At 27.7% G+C, this 19748-nt stretch overlaps 1 protein-coding gene across 1 annotated transcript in view; it reads left to right on the top strand.

Annotated features, from left to right (window-relative positions):
* The window catches only part of Neurl4 (neuralized E3 ubiquitin protein ligase 4), a 51067-nt gene extending 35781 nt beyond the window's left edge, over nucleotides 1-15286 (top strand). Inside the window, exons 16-24 of the mRNA XM_016052549.3 lie at nucleotides 4571-4735; nucleotides 4824-4982; nucleotides 6420-6599; nucleotides 7235-7316; nucleotides 9157-9255; nucleotides 9478-9610; nucleotides 9704-9816; nucleotides 12006-12129; nucleotides 14010-15286. Of these exons, the coding sequence (XP_015908035.1) occupies nucleotides 4571-4735; nucleotides 4824-4982; nucleotides 6420-6599; nucleotides 7235-7316; nucleotides 9157-9255; nucleotides 9478-9610; nucleotides 9704-9816; nucleotides 12006-12129; nucleotides 14010-14211 (1257 nt within the window). The 3' untranslated portion in view covers nucleotides 14212-15286. The remainder of the gene's footprint in view (nucleotides 1-4570; nucleotides 4736-4823; nucleotides 4983-6419; nucleotides 6600-7234; nucleotides 7317-9156; nucleotides 9256-9477; nucleotides 9611-9703; nucleotides 9817-12005; nucleotides 12130-14009) is intronic.
* The last annotated feature ends 4462 nt before the right edge of the window (nucleotides 15287-19748 follow it).

Below are 19748 nucleotides of genomic sequence, written 5' to 3'. Positions count from 1 at the left end.
CCCACCTATTTCCTATTACTTTAGCATTGGGAGGTTTATCAACTATTTCCCATACCTTTCTTTCGTTCATAATATTTAACTCTTTTTCCATTGCCTTATTCCACTGATTTCTTTCTGGTAGTTTTTGTGCATCAGAAAAGTTTTTCGGTATTTCTACATTATATACCTCACCTTCAAATATATCACTTATTTGATTATCTACAAAAGAATTAGATGGCGAATCTTCACTTTCGCTATCAGTGTCACTATGGGAAGAAGTTAAATTTTGAGTTTTGCTTAAAGCTTTAAAATAAAATTTAGAATGATCATACTCAATTTGGTTTTTATCACAATATTCTTTAGCTTGGTTGTTTGATCTTAATCTAGTTTTATCGCCTGGAGGGTAATAGTAAACATCTGTTCTGCTACTTTTATTACGCGGTCTCTCAACTCTAGTCCATTCTGTTATTTTTAAAGGTTTTAATTTTAAATCGGGAGTTTTAGCATGAACCTTATCTATTTCATTTTCATTGTTATCATCAAAATTGATGTCTGAATTCAGATTTATAAATAAAAAGTTTTCATTACTAGGTTTACCAAATAGTGTTTTAACTCCGTTTTTACTTTCATCAATTTTTACGTGTATAGTTTCTATAGTTTTCCTATCTTTAGGCAAGTAAATTCTATAACCTTTAGTACTGACTGCATATCCAGTTACAATTCCTACTTTTGCATTTGGTTGTAGTTTGTTTCGCTGAACTTTAGGGATATGAGCATACGCTAAAGATCCAAATACTTTGAAATGTTTAACTGACGGTTTATAACCATAGAAAATTTCAAACGGTGTTTTACCTTCCAGTAGTTTGTGTTCACTACGATTCTTTACGTGAACAAAACAATGCAGTGCTTCTGCCCAAAATCTACCTTTTAAACCACTATCGGCTAACATTGAGCGTATTCCCTCTCCAGCTACTCTGTTATAAGATTCGGCTACCCCATTTTGTTCTGGAGTGTATACTGAAGTTCTCTCCATACGTATACCTAATTCACTAAGAAAATCTTGAAATTTTACATTACAAAATTCCATGCCGTTATCACACCTTACAGATTTAAGTTTAACATTTAACTGTCTTTCATATTTTGCTAAATACAGTTTAAAGCAATTAAAAACTTCATGTTTATGTTTTATAGTAAAAATTTCAACATAACGAGAAAAATCATCTATTACAGATACGAAATATTCAGCTCCGCCAACTGAATTTACGGGACTTTTACCCCAAACATCCATATGTACTTTCTCTAATACACTTTTAGTCATTATACCGTGATTTACTTTAAAACTAGTTCTAGTCGATTTAGTTATTTTACAAGTATTACAAGAATCAATTTTACCACACAAATTATCTAAACCATTCACAACATTGTTTTGACTCATATGATTTAACATTCCTATATTTAAGTGGCAAAATCGTCTATGAACCAATTCCCTATCTAGACCTGTACTAAATGCTAATTCTTTAGTTACTACCACTTTTTCAACATATCCTTTAAGTATATACAATTTATCAATTCTAGGTACTGTAAATAAATAATTATGGTTTTTACCAAGTACAGTCATTTTGTTGTTGCCCCATTTTACAGTAATCCCTGCTAAATCCATATTCGAACCGCTTATTAAATTTCTACGCATATTGGGTGCAAAATATACATTTTCTAATTTTATGGGAACAAATTTATCTCTATCTTTAACATTAAAATGTATATCACCAATACCAAAAATATCAGACTTACTATTTTTATCTCCAACAAGTACTTGACTAGGATTCAAAGTCTTGAAGTTACTAAAGTAGTCTCTTTGTGTACAGAAGTGAGCTGTGCTGGCAGTGTCAATCAGGAATTCAACAAACTGCTTGTCTTTCCTTCGGCGAATTTCAGCAACTCTTATCGTAGTCAAATCACTGTAAAAAGTTTCCTTGGAATCTTGAGTTTTAGAATTCCGTTTCGTGGTTTTCTTCTTCAGGAAACATCCTTCTGCACTATGTCCTTTCTTATTGCAGTAGGAACACATAATTGTTGTTGTTGTATCATTGCCCAGGACGCGACCACTGCTTTTATTTCCATTCAACTTCCGATAGGCTTGCTTTCTAGTAGATGAAGTAGTATAAGCATCGGCGACTATGTCCTCTCCTCTGTCTTTCTGCTTTTGTTGTATCCTTCCAGATTCGATTAGGAGCTCCTTTTCAACATTAGAAATCGAAAAATCTTTATCTTCTAGTCGATAAAGCATTTGAACTAAGTTGTCATAATCTGCTGGCAATCTTCTAATTAATTGGAAACATGTGAGCTTTTCTGGCATTTCAAAACCTGCGTCATGAATCTGTTTCCTTTTTTCATTTACTAACTTGCAGAAAATGCCAATAGTCTCCTTCTCTGGATCAAACTTCAATTCAAAGAATTCATCAATAAGTCCGGCTAACCGTGCTCGGGAGGTAGGTTCAAAGTTTTCCTTCAAAATAGTCCACGCTGTCTTTCCGTCCTCTGTGTCGGCTATCAGCGGTTGAAACTGCTCATCAATTCCTTGGAATATAGTAGAGTAACTTCTAGCTTTTCGCATTTCATAAGAGCGTAAGTCTCTGTCTGTTGCATCAGTTGGTAATGGCTTCTCTGTACCACCAACAAATTCCCAAGAGCCTTTATCGATGAGTAATACTTTCATATTTATTTTCCATCTACTGTAATTGAAACTGTTTAGCTTTGTAAATCCCAATATGGAACTGCTGTCATTTTCGGCCATCTCCAATCTATCTAAACGGCCCCAGTAGCGTTATAATAAACTTGCTTCCAAAGACGACAAAAGCTTAACTAAGCTGGGCAGGTATGGCCCATAACCTTGCTGGCAGAGTTTAGTGCGTTGTGGAAAATGCCCAGCAAGCATAATGAAAAAGTCATCTTTTAACTAATCATAAATTTTATTAAGCAAGTAAAATCATAACTTAACTTAAACATCATAAAGGAGAAACAATCCTCTCCATAACATGAATTCAATACATACAGTCTTGAAAATCAAAAGAAACAGAACTCCAAAAACAATCTTGATTTGTTATATATATATATACAAAGTAACACTTGCATAATGAGAGTACTTACACACTCAAAATTAATACTATGCAAATTCTGTCTTTGAATTATTTTTAAATGTTCGAACTCCCTCTTTCAGAGGTTTTTCGAACTCGTGATCTCTGACTCTTACTCGAACCTTGTTCATTGAAATCCATAGTCTGACACCCTGAACCTGCGCTGGGAATTTCTCCCTCCTCATTTAGGGCAACCATATTCAAGCTCTACGGCAAGATCACCCATGAGCAGTGGCGCGCTGCTGACGGTCAGAGACAAGCTAAGGAGCTGAATCGAGACTGTCCTAGTGTACGTCAAAAGGCGCTTTTAAAGCTTAATAGAAACAGTATAAGGAAGATCATAGGTATTCTTACTGGTCACTGTATCCTCAGGAGACACCTAAACATTATGGGAATAGAACCCAATTCTCTTTGTCGGGGATGTCATCTAGAAGAAGAGACATCACGACACATACTCTGTGATTGTGAGGTCTATTCTGCTCAAAGATTTAAGCATTTAGGGCAGCATATCATCAATGCCTGGGAACTGCAAGATGTTCCTGTAAGGTGCTTGCTGAATTTTATTTCAGCCATAAGGCTTTCATGCTAATCATGATTTTAGGGTTTGGGTACAATAGACCTCTGGTCGATGTGCCCTGCTCGTCAGAGCTGCCCAACCTCTAAGTCTAAGTCTATTCAAAATTATCTCTTTTTTTGCGTGCAGTACGGCATTTTTAACGTTTTATAGTAAGTGGTTGTAAATGAGAGATTTTTCCATGGTCTTTTAGTTTAAAAAAAAATAAAACATAAAAATTTAGACTTGCTGTAATTTCAGAAATGTCCCGAATACATCCCAGAATCCATCTCCCACGAAAGTTTTTTTATTAATTGCCAATTTACGACTTATTAACTCCTCATAAAGACATACATAAAATGTATTATTTTATTTTCGATATATATATATATATATATATATAAGTTTTTTCTCTTGAAATTTCATAAGGAGGAATTGAGGATCATATACGTATTTATTATTATTATAAGAAAAAATTAATAGAGATAAGTTATATAAGTGATGGAGATAAGTTGTTTCGAAACTTTTAACTAAGCACTTTGTAAAGCTTATTAATTTTTATCCAGTTTAAAAGTCTAAAAAAAATTTTAATGAGAAACTAAGAGGATTATTATAAAATTAAATTTTCTAAATATTTCAAAATTATTTAAATCACTGAAACATTTAAAATAAAAATACGAAGTTCTATATATATTTAATAACGAACCAAAATTCAATTTTAAACAATATTAAATCATCGAATTGTGTAGTAGAAAAATAATTCCAATTGAGAGTTAAGTAAGGACATTTTAAAACAACCTATGAAGGAGCACTTATTACTTAAAAGGACATTACTATTCATAACTATTTTTTTTAAGTATTTTTTTGACCAAATGACTAATTGTTAACTGATATACTTTTTCAGAGTATCACTCCTGTGAATGCTAATTCTGCATTAACTTTGTTTCATAAAATCCATTGCAAAAATGTGGAATTAAAAAATGATAATTTGTCAGCAGTAAGAATAGCTGGCTATAATGATGGAGTGTTATTCTCATGCAAGCCATTAGAAAATGAAGAACTTTTTCAAGTATGTTGTAGTATTATTTTTCTTGTAATATTATCAAAAGGAAAAAAAAAATATTTAAAAAAAGTTTTTTTGATACAATTTTTTACAGGTACAAATTGACGAAATTGAGCCTGATTATTCTGGCTGTATTCAAATTGGCGTAACTGATCTGAACCCTGATCAAATTAAACTTCCGACGTCTGCATTGCATTTGAAATCCAACACGTGGATAATATCTGGTCATTGTGTTTTTCATAATGGATTGCCGGTACTGATAAATATTAAATTCTTTAATTTTTAAAATTAATTTTAAAGATAAGTATTGTATGAATTAACCTGATAAGAACTGAATCAAAAAACTGTTGCAAAATTTTATGTCTAGGCAACATAATAATAATCTTATAGTGGTGAAACAAGCTTTAAGAATTATATACTTACACCATATGTTTTAGGACTGTCAGCAACATTAATTTCTGCAGATTTTCAGTTATAATTTTGCAAATTTTTGTCTGAAAATATATATATATATATCGTCAGAATTTTTTGTATTCTATTTATTTGAAATGCAAGTATGATATAATTTTTTTTTACTGTACCTCAGATGTGGCAAAATATGATATTTTTTACATACAGTGGGTGATTGGTTAACGAACAGATCGGTTAACGAACAAATCGGTTAACGAACACTTTCATGAAAGCTTTTTGTGTTCGGATAACGAACACTTTGAGGAAAGATTTTTTGTGTTCGGACAACGAACACATTCGGATAATGAACAAAACGAATTCTAACGAACACTTCTCGGCCTGAAAAAAAATTAATATTAAACATTTGTTATCATTTTGCACACAAAATAAGATCACTGAAAGGAGAAATGTTTAAAGCGTGCTTAGTGTTGATAATTACTAAATGAAACTTGAATTAACAATGAATTTAAAGGTCATTCAATAATTATTATTATGACTAAAATCAATCCTGAAAAAGAGAAAAAAGCAATCGACATTGGACATGTTCTTTGTACATGCAAAAAATGAAAAGGACTGATTAATATGCAAGACTATATGTATGTATTATTTTTTTTAAAAACTTACTAAGAAATGATACATTTTTTAAAATTTAATTTTTAGGATCTCCAGAACGAATTAATCGATTTCACATAGAAGTCTATGGTGAATCGATGATCGGTTAGCGAACAATTCGGATAGCGAACATAGTCCTGGAACTGATTATGTTCGTTAACCGATCACCCACTGTATTAAAAAAAATGAAATACATCATTTTTTTTTATCTGCATACATTTAACTTCACAAAATAGTTTAAACTATTTTTTTTTAAAATAAATGTCATGATATAAAAAAGCTAATTTGTCTGTAAATTATTATTAATAATTTGAATAAACTTTCAAATTAATAATGTTGATAGCTTTTAAAAAGCTTTTATTTTATTATTATTTTAAAACTATTAGTTGAACATTTATAGTTATTATTATTATAGTTATTATTTATAATTGATCATATACCTGTATGAAAGCAAGCCTTTAAAAATCAGAAAACTTTCGCTTCAAGTTTTCAATATAAGTTCTATTTATTGTCTCATTTAATTCTTCCTATAATCTGACATTAAAAATAATCACTTTTGCTGAAAAATTCAACTTAAATTTTATTATTAAGAATATAAATTCTACTACTAAACTCTATCCTTATTTAGGTTAGATCAGAATTCTGTCCAGATTTAAATGATATTCAGAAAGGTTATAAAATTGGTGTACTACTTGACTCAAAGCACTGCCTTCATGTATACTTAAACAATAAGGATTTTGGCATTGCGGCTGTAGATATAACTGTTCCTGTTTATGCTGTTATTGATGTATATGGAAAATGTAAACAAGTAAGTACCTATGGTTTATCTTTAATTCACTAAAAATGAATAGTGAGTCAATAAAATATACATTTCTTTTAGAATAGAATGAAAAATAAGAGGAAATATCTTTTACTTCATTTTAATTGTGTTTGCTATGGCAACAGAATAAAAAAAAAATGAAATACTATACTTTTTAGGCATTATATGCTGTTCCATAGACATATGGTTTATCCTTATTTCAATAATAATTAAAAGTGAGCACATATGATTCAAAGAACTGACTTAGTTTAAATAAAAAGATTTCTTACGCCTCCTTTTAAATTAAAAAAACATTATTTTGTATTTTTACTGCTGAATTTTTATGTAAGCTTAAAAACTATGGTTTTATTAAATAGTAGTGTATATAGTTAAACCTTAAAAAAGAAGTGAAAAAATTGAAGAAAAAACTTCAAAAAATAGTAGTAATAACTTTTTAGTAGTAACCTCTTATTTTTAGGCATTCTTCCTTAGCTAAAAATATGTATAAAGCATTAGTTAAATATATATATCAGGCATATATTCCCTTAGTTTTATATATATATATATGAAACGTATCTTTCATTGATTGTAAAATGAATTATTTTAGTGTTTACAATTAGTAATATTTCGTAAATGCTATTTAGGTCTCAATATCATCTGATCCTTATGTACCAGTTGAATTATCTAATGTAGAGGATAAAAAGTCTGTTGATGCTCAAAATAATGGTAAAAGCATTTATGAATTTTTGTATCTTCTTAAAAGTATCATGTTATATATGAAAGTGAAAAAATATATGAAAATACACAAATCTTGTTTAAACACTATTCTTATAAGATTATTTCTTGTAAGATATAAAGGTTTGAAAATTTTTTAATTTTTATTATAATTTTTTAGATTGTCATTTGTAATCAAAATTTTTATTTCTTAAAATTATAGAACAGTCCTATTCAAATTTACAATCTGTATAATTTAACATATTTATTGTTTTTTCAAATGTAGGTTTGTAGGTACTTTTTATTTTCAAACCATTTTGCAATTGTAATGCTTTGTTTAAAAAATTGAAAACTGATAAAAATGAAACCAAATTAATTATTGTATGAATTTCAGATTTTTTCTTTTAAAAAAAAATAAGTGATTAAAACTAAAATGAATTCAATCTTTGTATGGTATGTTTAAAAGATTTGATCTACTTTTTAAAACTGTTGTGAGGAAAAAAAGTTTAAAATTTTTAATAATTTTCTAATTTAATTAATACTAATTATAATTTTCATGTTATATTTGTAATTTTTGAAGACTTAGCAATGTACTAGTTTAATCTTTCACAATTTTGTTCCTCTAGATAATAAAAGGATAAAAAGTTTCTTTGATAAGTACAGATAATAATTTATAAAAATGTTCTGAAAGTTCTGGTATTTTTTAACTTTTAAATGTTTCTTAAAAAATGTTGTTAATGTTAAGAAATAAAACTTCTGCATTGTAAAGTTGGTTTGCCACTCGATCAATAATTTTAGCAATAATTTTAATTGTAAATCATTTTGATGCAAATAAAGCAATAATACCTTAGTGACAAGTTTATTTAGATTTTATGTACATATATTATTTATATTTTCTTTGTTCATTGAACTGTGGTAAGACTGCACTTAAAATTCCATCGTTTAAGCTACAGCTTTATAGAAGAAAAGAAAAAAAATTATCAATGTAAAATGTAAAGTAAAAAAATTTTTCTATTTTTTCCTAATCAGATAATATGGACTGCATTTTTGAAATAACTTTTGTCATGAGTCATTAAAGAAAACCATATTACAACAGCTTGTTTTAGATCTGACATGGCTGTTGAATATTTGAGCTATTTTTTCAATGTTAATTCATAATCTGAATAGAATTCATAGAATAGAAACGAACTTATAATTTTGCTTATTTAAGAGAGCAACATGAAGTAAAATTGATGATGATTTTACTTTTTCAAAAATAAAACATTGGTCATAATATATATTATTCTAAAAGAAATTCTGAATTAACTAAATAGTTTTTTTCTTCTCTAGAAAAACCCAATGTAACCATTTGATATTCTATTTACTTTTTCTATTTTGTTATGAGAGTAGCCATTAAGTTTAGTCGAATTTGCTTTACTACTCTTCCTGTGACAAGACGAAATGTAACATAAAAAATTTTATGTCTGTAAAATATTAAGTAAAAATTTATTACTATTTTTTCTTCTATCGTAATAGAAGTCTAATAAATTTTGATAATATTATTATAATATATTTTATTTGCATTAAAAATGCACAATTGTTCAGTTTATATTAGGATATGTGTTTAGCTACTATATTTGTTCCTATTTGGACAATAGTTTTTATTTTATTCAGTCAAATAAAACAAACATACAAAATTTTATTTCAATAATATTGTTGTAATGTATACTATTAATATCAAAAAATTATTTAAAAAGTATATCACTTGCTTCCTATTCACCATTTCTACCCTTAAATACTTTGCTTCACACAACACAATCTAATTTTGAGTTTTTTATGTATGTGTATCAATATTATATTTATTCTTTTTTAGAACAAGGTGTTCAAAAATCTCTTAACTCTAGTCCGTCATCAAACATATGTGAGATGCAAAAGATTTGTGCTATTCTAAAGATGAACTTACGATTATATGGTAAATTAATTTATTTAAAAATTTGTTATCAAAAAAAAATCTAATTGTCTTTTAATTCACAATATTTATGAAATTCACTAACTTTTTTTCTCCTTCAACTAAATTATATGCTAATAATGTTAATTTTCTTTTTTACTATTTTGACTTTGAAAGAATTAAGATAATTTAAGATAATCTTTTTTTAAAATTGTTTTCAAAATTTTATCTAATTATTATTTTTAGATACATATTTTGTGCCATCTGGAATTGTTTGTTATTGTAAAACATGCCATAACATAGAACAGGAAGAAACATCCCTTAAAGACTGTCTTAACTACTGTACACAACCATTTGGTTGGTGTTGTTTCCCATTAGTGTAAGAAAAAGTGTCATTCAAATTTCTTTTACTGATTTTTTCTTACTTACTGTAAGAATTTCTAAACTCATAATCAATGTTGAATATTTTTAGATGCAGTTCTAAAAATGAAGTGAATGAATTAGATCAATGGCGTGTTGGTTACTATGCTGTTAATTTTAGAACTTTAAGAAAAGTTTTAGAGCAAGGATCAATCCTTCCTTCAGGTATGTTCTTCATTTATAATAAGCTAATATCTTTTTTTTTTCTTTTTCAGAATGGTGGTATAGTGGGAGTGGGCAACAATTTGGTCATAAAATTATAGACCTAGAGTTTTATTCCTTGCTTTGGCAGCTTCTTACAATCCATTCCTCTCTTCAGATTCAGTAAATAAATGGTGAATTGTGAAAATAACTGTGGATTAACTGTTGTCTGACCAGTTTTTCTGGATCTTTGCTAGTAATTGACATCTCAGGCTCTTAAGTAGAAGAATTAAATATGTTTTCTAAACATATTCAAAGCAATATTTAACCTAAACGATTTTCAATGTTTTTAGATTTTCTTTTTTTATTTAAAAAAAAAAGAATTGCTTGCAATATTGTTGGGAATTCATAAAAAATTTTATCAAAGAATGATAAAAAAAAAAAATTATCCTTTCATACTTGTATTTAATTTACTTTTGTTTCTATTTTCTTTACTAAAAATGCTACAACTAGTAATAAATGCAGGATTAAAGTAACCAACTTAGCTATATTTCGTAAAACAATTAGTGGATCGCCGTTCAATCATTTTTAGCCGAGAGAAAAAACACAATGCTGTGTAATTAGGATTTCTGCCCTTCAGCATGCTGTCCTAACATACTCTTACTTCTGTTGATGAACCTTAATTAAAGAAACATGTAATTTTCTTGTACAGTAATAGATGGCAGCACCATGCATCTCTCTTGCAACAACATACGACTCCTGTGACACCAACAACAAACTGTAGTACAGTTCATCTTTTGCATTAGATAGCATTGCTAGTTTAACAAACTAAGCTACATTCAACAGTTCAAATGTTACTCAAGTTTCCTGTGTTAGGGCAAAGAACTTCACTAGCAACACACGACCATATAAACCGGCATGGCTTCACGCTGAACCATTCCTTCACCCTGCTCTCTATAGGGTCAGTGTTGTAGTGATGCTTCATAAAGCAGATAGGCCTATCGCGGAACATCTTTAACTGATAGATTTAACACACTGCAGTGCATTCTAGAAAGTTGGAAGTTCCATTCTTCTCGTTGTTGCTACATACTGTCACCTCACAACCAGTGTTATATATAAAAAAAAAAACTTAAGTGAGTAATTTCTCGCCTCTATTAATCTTTGAGGAGTGAAATTTAAAATCCAGGAGTGAACTTAAAACAGAGATTAAATTCGTAAATTTTCGCTAATTTATAACTGACACGTTATTAATGTGAATCAAACCCTCTGGAAATTTTGGTCGAATATTTAACCTAAATCATTATTCCACATTATTTTTCAATTTTTCTGCTCTTCATACTGGTTAATTAGAATTCGATAAAGTTTTAAAAAACTTGCTAATAAAATATATTGTACTCAATTTTTTATGAACCTTTTTTTCCCACAATTTTACAGTGTGGCCAAAATTAAATAAAATTAGCATTATTGTTAGCATGAAAAGGGGTGTGCTTGGTCTTTCCCAGGACAATCTAGAGAAGTCAACTTAATGTTTTTTTGCAAGTGAAGCTTGTTTTATTTTTATTTTTCAGGATGCAAAACCTACTCCCTAAGCAGTTGCAGCTGTTGTCAATATTTTGGAATAATTAAAAATCAATGTCCTGATAATTAATTAATAATTAATCATAATAAATTATTCATTCAACCTGAATCAAAATGTATTCAGGATATATAAAAGGGTTGTTGTGTCACTCTCTCTAGATTTATCACTGATATATTTACAGAAGTCTATTATGTTCATTGTTCATGCAGTTATAATAAATAATTCAATCTATTGATTTTTAAAGGGATTTTCTTTTTATAATAGCGTGAAGAAAAACTAATAGTTTTAACAAAAAATTTGCAATAAGTATTTAAACTTAATATAAAATTGAAGAGTAAAATGGAAATCTGAGGTATGAAAATTACATCTAAATGAATATTGACAAACTCTACTCAACAATGCATGCATTTGAGTTATATCTTTAGAAGTTATAACTCATTTTTGACCCTTAAACCTTAAATCATTTTTAATACAAAGCTTTTTATATCAATGCTTTCTATATCTAACTTTTTACCTCAAATTATGCTGTTTTTGAAATTTATTTACAAAATCTTAAAATTCACTTTAATCATTCTATACTCAAAAACATTTCATTAATTTTTTTTTATTATTAATACCTTTATTTAATTTTCAGTGTGTTCTAGTCTTAAAAGTGAAAAGAAATCACCAGGAAAAAGTGTTAAGTTTGATAACAATTATGTAATGATTTCGCCATCAATAGTGCATGCTGGATCATCCAAGTTTGCTAAAGCTTTTGAGTAAGTTTTTTTTCTCAATAATTAAGTTTTAAAAAAATTTACGATAGTTAAATACTTTCTGATGAACTTATGTGTCTATAATATGTATTGCTTTATATTGTTATTTTTGCGGGTTGTGGGATTTGTATGCTTTGTGTTTGTGGGATTTGGGGTAATGAAAAAGCTGATTTCTTGACCAAGAAAGGAACAACTGTTGCCCAAGCATCTCGTTGCTCCATCTCTCTACACTCATTTGAATTGCTGGCTCGAAACAAATTCCGGAACATGCTCTCAGAGAATTTCCGTAAAAGCAATATACACAAAACCTGGTTCAACCATATTTTAACTATCCCAAATCAGCCCAGGTTTAAGGCAGTCATTCTCTTTAGACTTGTAACGGGCCATGACTGTCTGGCCAAACACCTTTTTAGCATAAACATTTTTGACTGTCCTAAATGAAAGCTCTGTCACCTTGGGGAGGACAGGGACTTGCCCCATATTTCCGTCTGTCCTGTGCTCATCTCCACTACTATGTGTGGACGCTACTGGGAGGCTAGGGCCCATATGGGCTAAGCATGTCACTATGCATTCAATTCTATTTATCTCTTTTTGCCTTGTTTTTCTTGTTATTTTATCCTTTTTGTTCTTTTGAATTGGCCTGCCATTGGAAATAAAAAAATAAAAATGAAAAAAAAAAATATTGTTATTTTTTAATTATGAAACATATAAAAACAACTTTGATTTACAAGTTTATCGATTTATATTTTAAATATATTTACAAGGCTCCCATGGGTGAAGGACAACAGACAAACCTGGAATTGTCAGAGAATTTTATTTTCACTCTAAAAAGTAAGGAATAGTCAGGAAAAGTTGTAATTGTTACAAAAAAAGTGGAAAATTCTTACATCATTCCTGGAAAATGATTCTGTCTTAGAATTGTCAGTAACAGTACTCAATTGTTGAGATTCAAGTTAAATAACTTCTAACATCTTAAATTATTTGTTGTTAAAATTTCACATATTTGTGAAACTTCCATATTTTTATTCTCATTCAAGGATACTGTTTTCTCAAAGAATCTAATATTTGACATTAGAAATAAAAGAATCAAAGTTTTCTGATAAAAATTACATGTTATAGATAAAATATAATCTGGATTTTCATTAAAATTTTCTTGATTTAACTGGAAAAGTCCAGGAATTTTTTTTCTGAAATTGATTGGGAATACTGTTTTATCTCATTAGTTACTTACTTTTAGAAGTAATTTTTTATTTATTTGATAAAGTGCTAAAAACTACTAAAATACTTTATTCATAATTATTAATGCAGACCTTAAACTATTATTATTCTTAAAAATATTCAATTTGAATTTACTAATCTACAAAATATAAATAAAAAAATTTGTTTTACGAAAATTACTCTTAAAAAAAGTAATTTTTTATTCATTCTATAAAGTACTGAAAACTACTAAAATACTTTATTCATTATTATTATTGCTGACGTTAAACTATTATTATTTTTAAAAATATTTAATTTGAATTTACTAATCTACAAAATATAAATAAAAAAATTTAATAATATGTGTGTGGCGTAACTACCACTATGATTATTAAACATAAATTTACTAGTATATAAGACGGGTTAACTATATTCTCTCTTGAGTTACCTTTAGATTTGATGAAGGTTGGAAAGAACCTTCGGGTATAGAAGAAACCTTCAAATTAGAAGAAATCTTTACGATTTAGAAGAATTTTACAGAGCTTCAAATATGCAAATCACTACAAAGATGTTTTTAAAGCTATTGTTCGATAATAAGAAAATAATTTTTTGCTGATTTCTATCTTATAGATCTAATTTTAAAAATCTTTTACACACTGAATATAAGTATGCCTTTTTCTTTATAGGTTTTTAGATTCTAAAACCAAAGAAAAATACCAGGCAAAAGCTTCATTTAAAGTTTTTATTCGACCTGGTTCTTTTGGAACTGAGCATCCACAGCATGGATCTCCAGAATGTTTTGATGATAGTAGTGATGCTGAATGGTATATCAAGGATGAAAGTTCTGTTGTGCTCCATAGTTTATTGTTGAAAGTGGAGCATATTTGAAGAATTTCTTACCAGTTTTATACCGAAGACAAACTACAATTGAAATGGTATTGGTAAAATGATGGGTATTATGTAAACATCCTTGTTACTAATCCTCAATTTATATGCCAAAAAAACCTATCTTGTGGTACTTTAATAGTGCTGAATACTTTTATGTACTACACTATTTTTATCCATTAAGTAAATGCCTACATGTTCATCTTGAAGTTTGTTGGCAAAATGTTGACTTCAAATGAATGTATCTAAAACTACATACAGATGTGAAATTTTTCCTTAAAGTATCCACAATTTTACTGTTTATTTATTTTCTTTATACTGTTTATTTATTTCCTTTTAAAGCATTTTTTTTTAAAAAAATTATCTATAAGACGTTGAAAAATAATTACTCTGCCAAAAACTTTTGATGCACTTCTCAAAATGTATGAAATTAGTTAAATAAAACTTTAACAACATCAATTAATAAAGAATTAGGTCAAATGATGTCAATTATAATGTTTCAAAGTGGCTTAGTTGGGACTCATTCACTGATTTATTTTTGTCGAATTATATGTTTTCAGAGTTATACTTATTTGAACTTTTTGATGCACTTCTCAAAATGTATGAAATTAGTTAAAACTTTAACATCAATTGATAAAGAATTAGGCCAATTGATGGAAATTATAATGTTTCAAAGTGGCTTAATTGGGGCTCATTCACTAATATATTATTTATCGAATTATGTGTTTTCAACCAAAGTTATACTCATTTGAACTAAAATTAAAAAAAGATAAATTATTTCAAATTCCTATAAACAATTCTAAAAAATGAAATTTCTATAGGTTAAGAGAGAAAGTGTTGATAATTTTAAAATTACCACTTCATTTGACTATTTTCCATTTTAAACTTCACAAAATGCATTCAAACTATTTAAATAAAGCTTTATATTTATTTTCTGAAAAAGATTGAGCCTAAGTATTGGCAAACTAGATTTTGCAAAATTGCTTTACTTTTGTTATTAATATAATTTATTTTTGTATAGTTATATGTTGTGACAATTAAACTGAAGTTATGTTCATTTGAACTGAAATTAAAAAAATATAAATTATTTTAAATTTCTATAAAAAATTTAAAACTATAAAATTTCTAAAAAGAAAAAGTGTTCATAATTTTAAAATTAACACTTCATTGATGATTTTCCATTTTCTTTACAAAATGTATACAAACTAAATGAATAAAGCTTTTTATTTATCCTCGGATAACAATTAAGGCAAACTGGTTTTTATAAAATTGCTTTTCTATAGGATAATTTTTTTATAATTATGAGTTCTGCCAATTGAACCGAAGTTTCTACAGCCCGTTTTTCTACACAAATCATCGATATTTTAAGTAGCAATTTGCTATAATCAAAATAAAAAAAAATTTATTTTTAATATTCTGTTTTCCAAGCTAAACTGTATATGTTTCTAATACTATGCAATATTATCTGACCCTGTTGATCCTCTTATTCATAGTCCTCTAATTAATAATCCATAGTATTTAAATTCATGCTTAAACTTTTTCAATAAAAATATATCTGCTTCATCATAATAGTTGGCCAGACAGCCCAATGTGAGCCAATGCCTTCCTCTGAAGATTTCTCAAGAAAATATATCAGCACTCATCTTAATTGTCTTTCATATACATTTTTTTATCCTATTTTATGTATTTTAATGTGTGTTCCTCATCTTTTTTCAAGCTAATGCCTGTCAATACTAATTTTTGACAAAAAATAGTAATAATATTTGTAATAAATATTTTTAGTGTTTGCATAGTTCATGTTTAATTTTGAGGTGTACAATGATATTTTGAATGCAATTTAAATTTATTAACAATGCAGCATTAGCAATAAGTCATTTTTGATGAAAATAAGTTTTGTGTCATTAATTTAGAATTTTCAAAATGTTTTCAGATATGCAACCTGCAGTTGGTACAATAACTGAGCTTTCTATAAATCATAAAGCTTTCTATACATCATTTTAATTTGCAATAAATTTCTTTTGACGGTACTATGGCGACTGATTCCGTTTATGACTATGAAATAATTGGAACCCGTACTGTCATTCAGCGCAGAGCTCTTGTTGAAAATAAGTAGTGGATATAATTTTTACCTATGATAATTTCCCGTTGGCGATAATATGACGATAAGATCTAATTGTAGTGATCAGAAAACATTTGAAACTTGCCTTGTTTTTGAGACAGAACTTCAGTACAGTTTTAAGTGCTCGGGCTAGATGGAAAGTGGTCCAACTTAATTTGCAATAAATTTCTCTTGGCTGTACTTTGATAATAAATTCCGTTTATGGACAATAAAATAGGCAATAAATTTGGTTAGCTTGTACTGTCATCTAGTACAAAGCTCTAATTAAAATTTCAGCGATCTAGTTTATCTGAAAGTCGTTGATATTTCAATTGCCCATAAATTCCCTTTCTTGATCACATGGTTATAAGTTCTGCTTTTAGTGAGCAAGAAAGTATGGAAATGTGCATTGTCATCAGGAGCAGAGCTACAGAAAAAAATTTATTATCTAGTAAAAAAAAAATGGTAGAAATTTCGATTTCAAGATTCATTCTTGCCTTGCACCAAAAGAAGGTACTGTAAATGTAGTTAAAAAATAATTTCTTGTCAAGTGGCTTTTTGAATTTGGTAATTAAAAATCTAGTTTTAAAAAAAAACATATTTAGTGAAAGTTTATAGGTATATTCATGGATTCGAAAAACAGCAATGTTACAAGTAAAGAATCAATAAAATAATCAAACCCCAAAATTAATAAAATAATCAAACCCCAAAATCAATAAAATATCACTTAACCTTTTTTTTTTATTTTACAGTTCATTTATTATCTGATAAAAATCATAATCTGAACTATGGATGGTCCTATCTGATTATCTGTCATTGTGACGTAATATTATGAAAATGTTTTTGTCTTCATGAAATTGTGTTGATTTATGGTATTCATGCCAAGGAATCTTTTTGTACTTTGCAATTATTACAATCTATGTATTATGATAAGTTTGCATTTTTTTATTGCTCGATTTTTATTTTAAAATAACTTTATAAATTCTTCTCAATCATAAAAAGCAAAGTTTTGCGAACTGTCAGTTGACAGTTTGTAAACTATCTGAAATCATTAACATTCTTTTAAATGGTTTCAGTGTACATTTTCTGTATACCTTATTTCTTTTTTATACTTTGATATTGACTGTTTTTGCAGGAATTAATGTTTCTAAAATCGAAGAATCAGATTATTAAATATGCTATATACATTGCTTTATTTATAAAATCAAACTACTACTTTATTTAATAATAATTTATAGTTGCTACCTCAGCAGCAGAATTAATACATCCTCAGATTTATTTTGCCTTGTAGACAAAAAATGAATAAATATAAGTATTTAATCACGGGCTTTTTAGACTTTTGCATTGTGTTGCAGATCGATTCAGGGGTTTCTGCTTTTGGGGTTGCTTCATCTTTTGTGAAAAATTCAATTCCAGTTTCATTAATTTAATTGTATAAATGAGTCTGAGTATAATGCTAGTCATTAACACCATATTCTCAGATTTTTTAATGCTCATGTACTAATTTTAATTTTATTGAATTGATCATCAATTTCTGTTTTGTAAAGCTTGTTTGTCTGCCGTCATTTATTGTTTTATTTTTAATCATTTTATCTGTATTTTTAAATTTAAAATATTATTTATACACTTTTTTATTTATTTAATTCATTGTAAAAGACATAAGCATCTATGTCTTGCCCAGGTGCAATGTGATATTACTTATTTATACATTGTTATGTTTTAAGAAAAATAAAAGTTTCTTATTTTTAATTTGTCTTTTGTATTGCTGAATCAAGTGTTTTACAGAATAGTGAGATTATAAATAAAATATCTGTTATACTGTAGTTTTCCAGATGAAGATCATAAACACAAAGTATATAGTTTTTTTTTTAAATTATATCAATCAGGATGAGGCATGTTGCCATTTAGAATTTATTCATTCTTCGTACCAAAATTAGTTGTATACTTATGTAACACAAATAAATCTCTGAGATGTTTAGAGATGATTGCTTCCAAAACAAGTCCGTTGCTGGGTAACCGTTCATAAAATGCTAGTTATCGAAGAAGAAAAAAATCTTTGACTGAAGAATTTTAATGTTATTGAAATTCAGTGGTAAGTTAAGGAAGCAATTCATTTTGTGCTGAAGAATGTGAAAATATTTTACTTTAAAAGTATCGCTGCTAGTCAACAATAAACAAAAATTAACAAACCAACAGAAACAAAAAGTAGAGTTATTAACAAAAGTAGAGATAAAATCAAATTCTTTCTATTTATATATTTCAGTGACATCATTGCTTAGGTGTGATAGTTACATTTGATCATTTCTGTACATGCAAATTGTTTATCAGCTCTTTCTGTACAATGTGAAAAGAAAATAATAAATATATAAAAATACCCCTAATAATGTTTGCTCTAATGATCGGATTTTCACATTTAAGTGTCTATCTAGTTTATTTCAAGAATGCTAATTAGTGCAGACCATATTGTTATATTACATAAACATACTTTCTTTAAATAATAAACATACCTTTTTTTTATGATCTTGGATTTTCACCATCAAAAATTATATAGTCAAAAGCTCAAGCTAAATAATTTTAATTTTATTTCTGATATATTTCACATTGTGTTAGGTAGTTTTTGGGAGAATTGAAAAAAAAATTGCACACAACTATAATATTCCTTTATCCAATGATAAGACATGTAAAAATTCATTTTTAATAATGATAGTATCTGATTTTTTTTTTTATCTCTATTGAGCTTTTTTCCTAAAACAAAAACGTTACCACAGAACAAAATAATTTACTGATTATTATTTCACTTCTGCTTTTCATCATCAAATTATTCTTTAGTTTAGAAGTTTTTTTTAATCAGTTTAGTATAAGTAAAGCATTTAAAAACGTATCTTTAAACGAAATAGAATTTTTTTTTTTTTTTACAAATATATTTATTCGAATCTAACACTTATGCACCTTGAAAATAAAATTAAGTAGTATTAAAATCTCGGATAACAAATTATCTCTCCAGTTACGAAATTCAGTTGTTTTGGCAAAAATAAAGTAAATTTATCTGTAAAAGTACTGAATATAATTTTTTAAAACATTTTCATCTCAATTTAAGCATCTAAATCCATGCTTATTATTTATTGTAAAAAAAAAACATTAAGTGTTTTACAATTATGAAATTTCGTTATCTTTTTGACGAAAATAAAAAATTAAATACATCTGCAGAAGTTCTGAATAAAATAATTTTTAAAGAAAATCTCATCTCAATTTTTTTAGGCATTTATATTCATGGCTACAATTTAAGAAAGTACCATGTATACCAAAGTATATATATTATATATAATGTATATATTTATATGTATTTTAGACTGATGAGTGCATAAAATTTAATACTGTATGTTGTCATTCAGAGTTCACAACATTAGTTCGACTTTGCTGCTTCAAAAATAATCAATTATAT

The sequence above is a fragment of the Parasteatoda tepidariorum genome, chromosome 9 (assembly GCF_982258835.1).
Source record: "Parasteatoda tepidariorum strain Cologne lab strain chromosome 9, Ptep-v5.0, whole genome shotgun sequence".
In the NCBI taxonomy this organism is placed as follows: Eukaryota; Metazoa; Arthropoda; class Arachnida; order Araneae; family Theridiidae; genus Parasteatoda; species Parasteatoda tepidariorum.
This window is presented reverse-complemented; position numbering and strand designations above follow the sequence as displayed.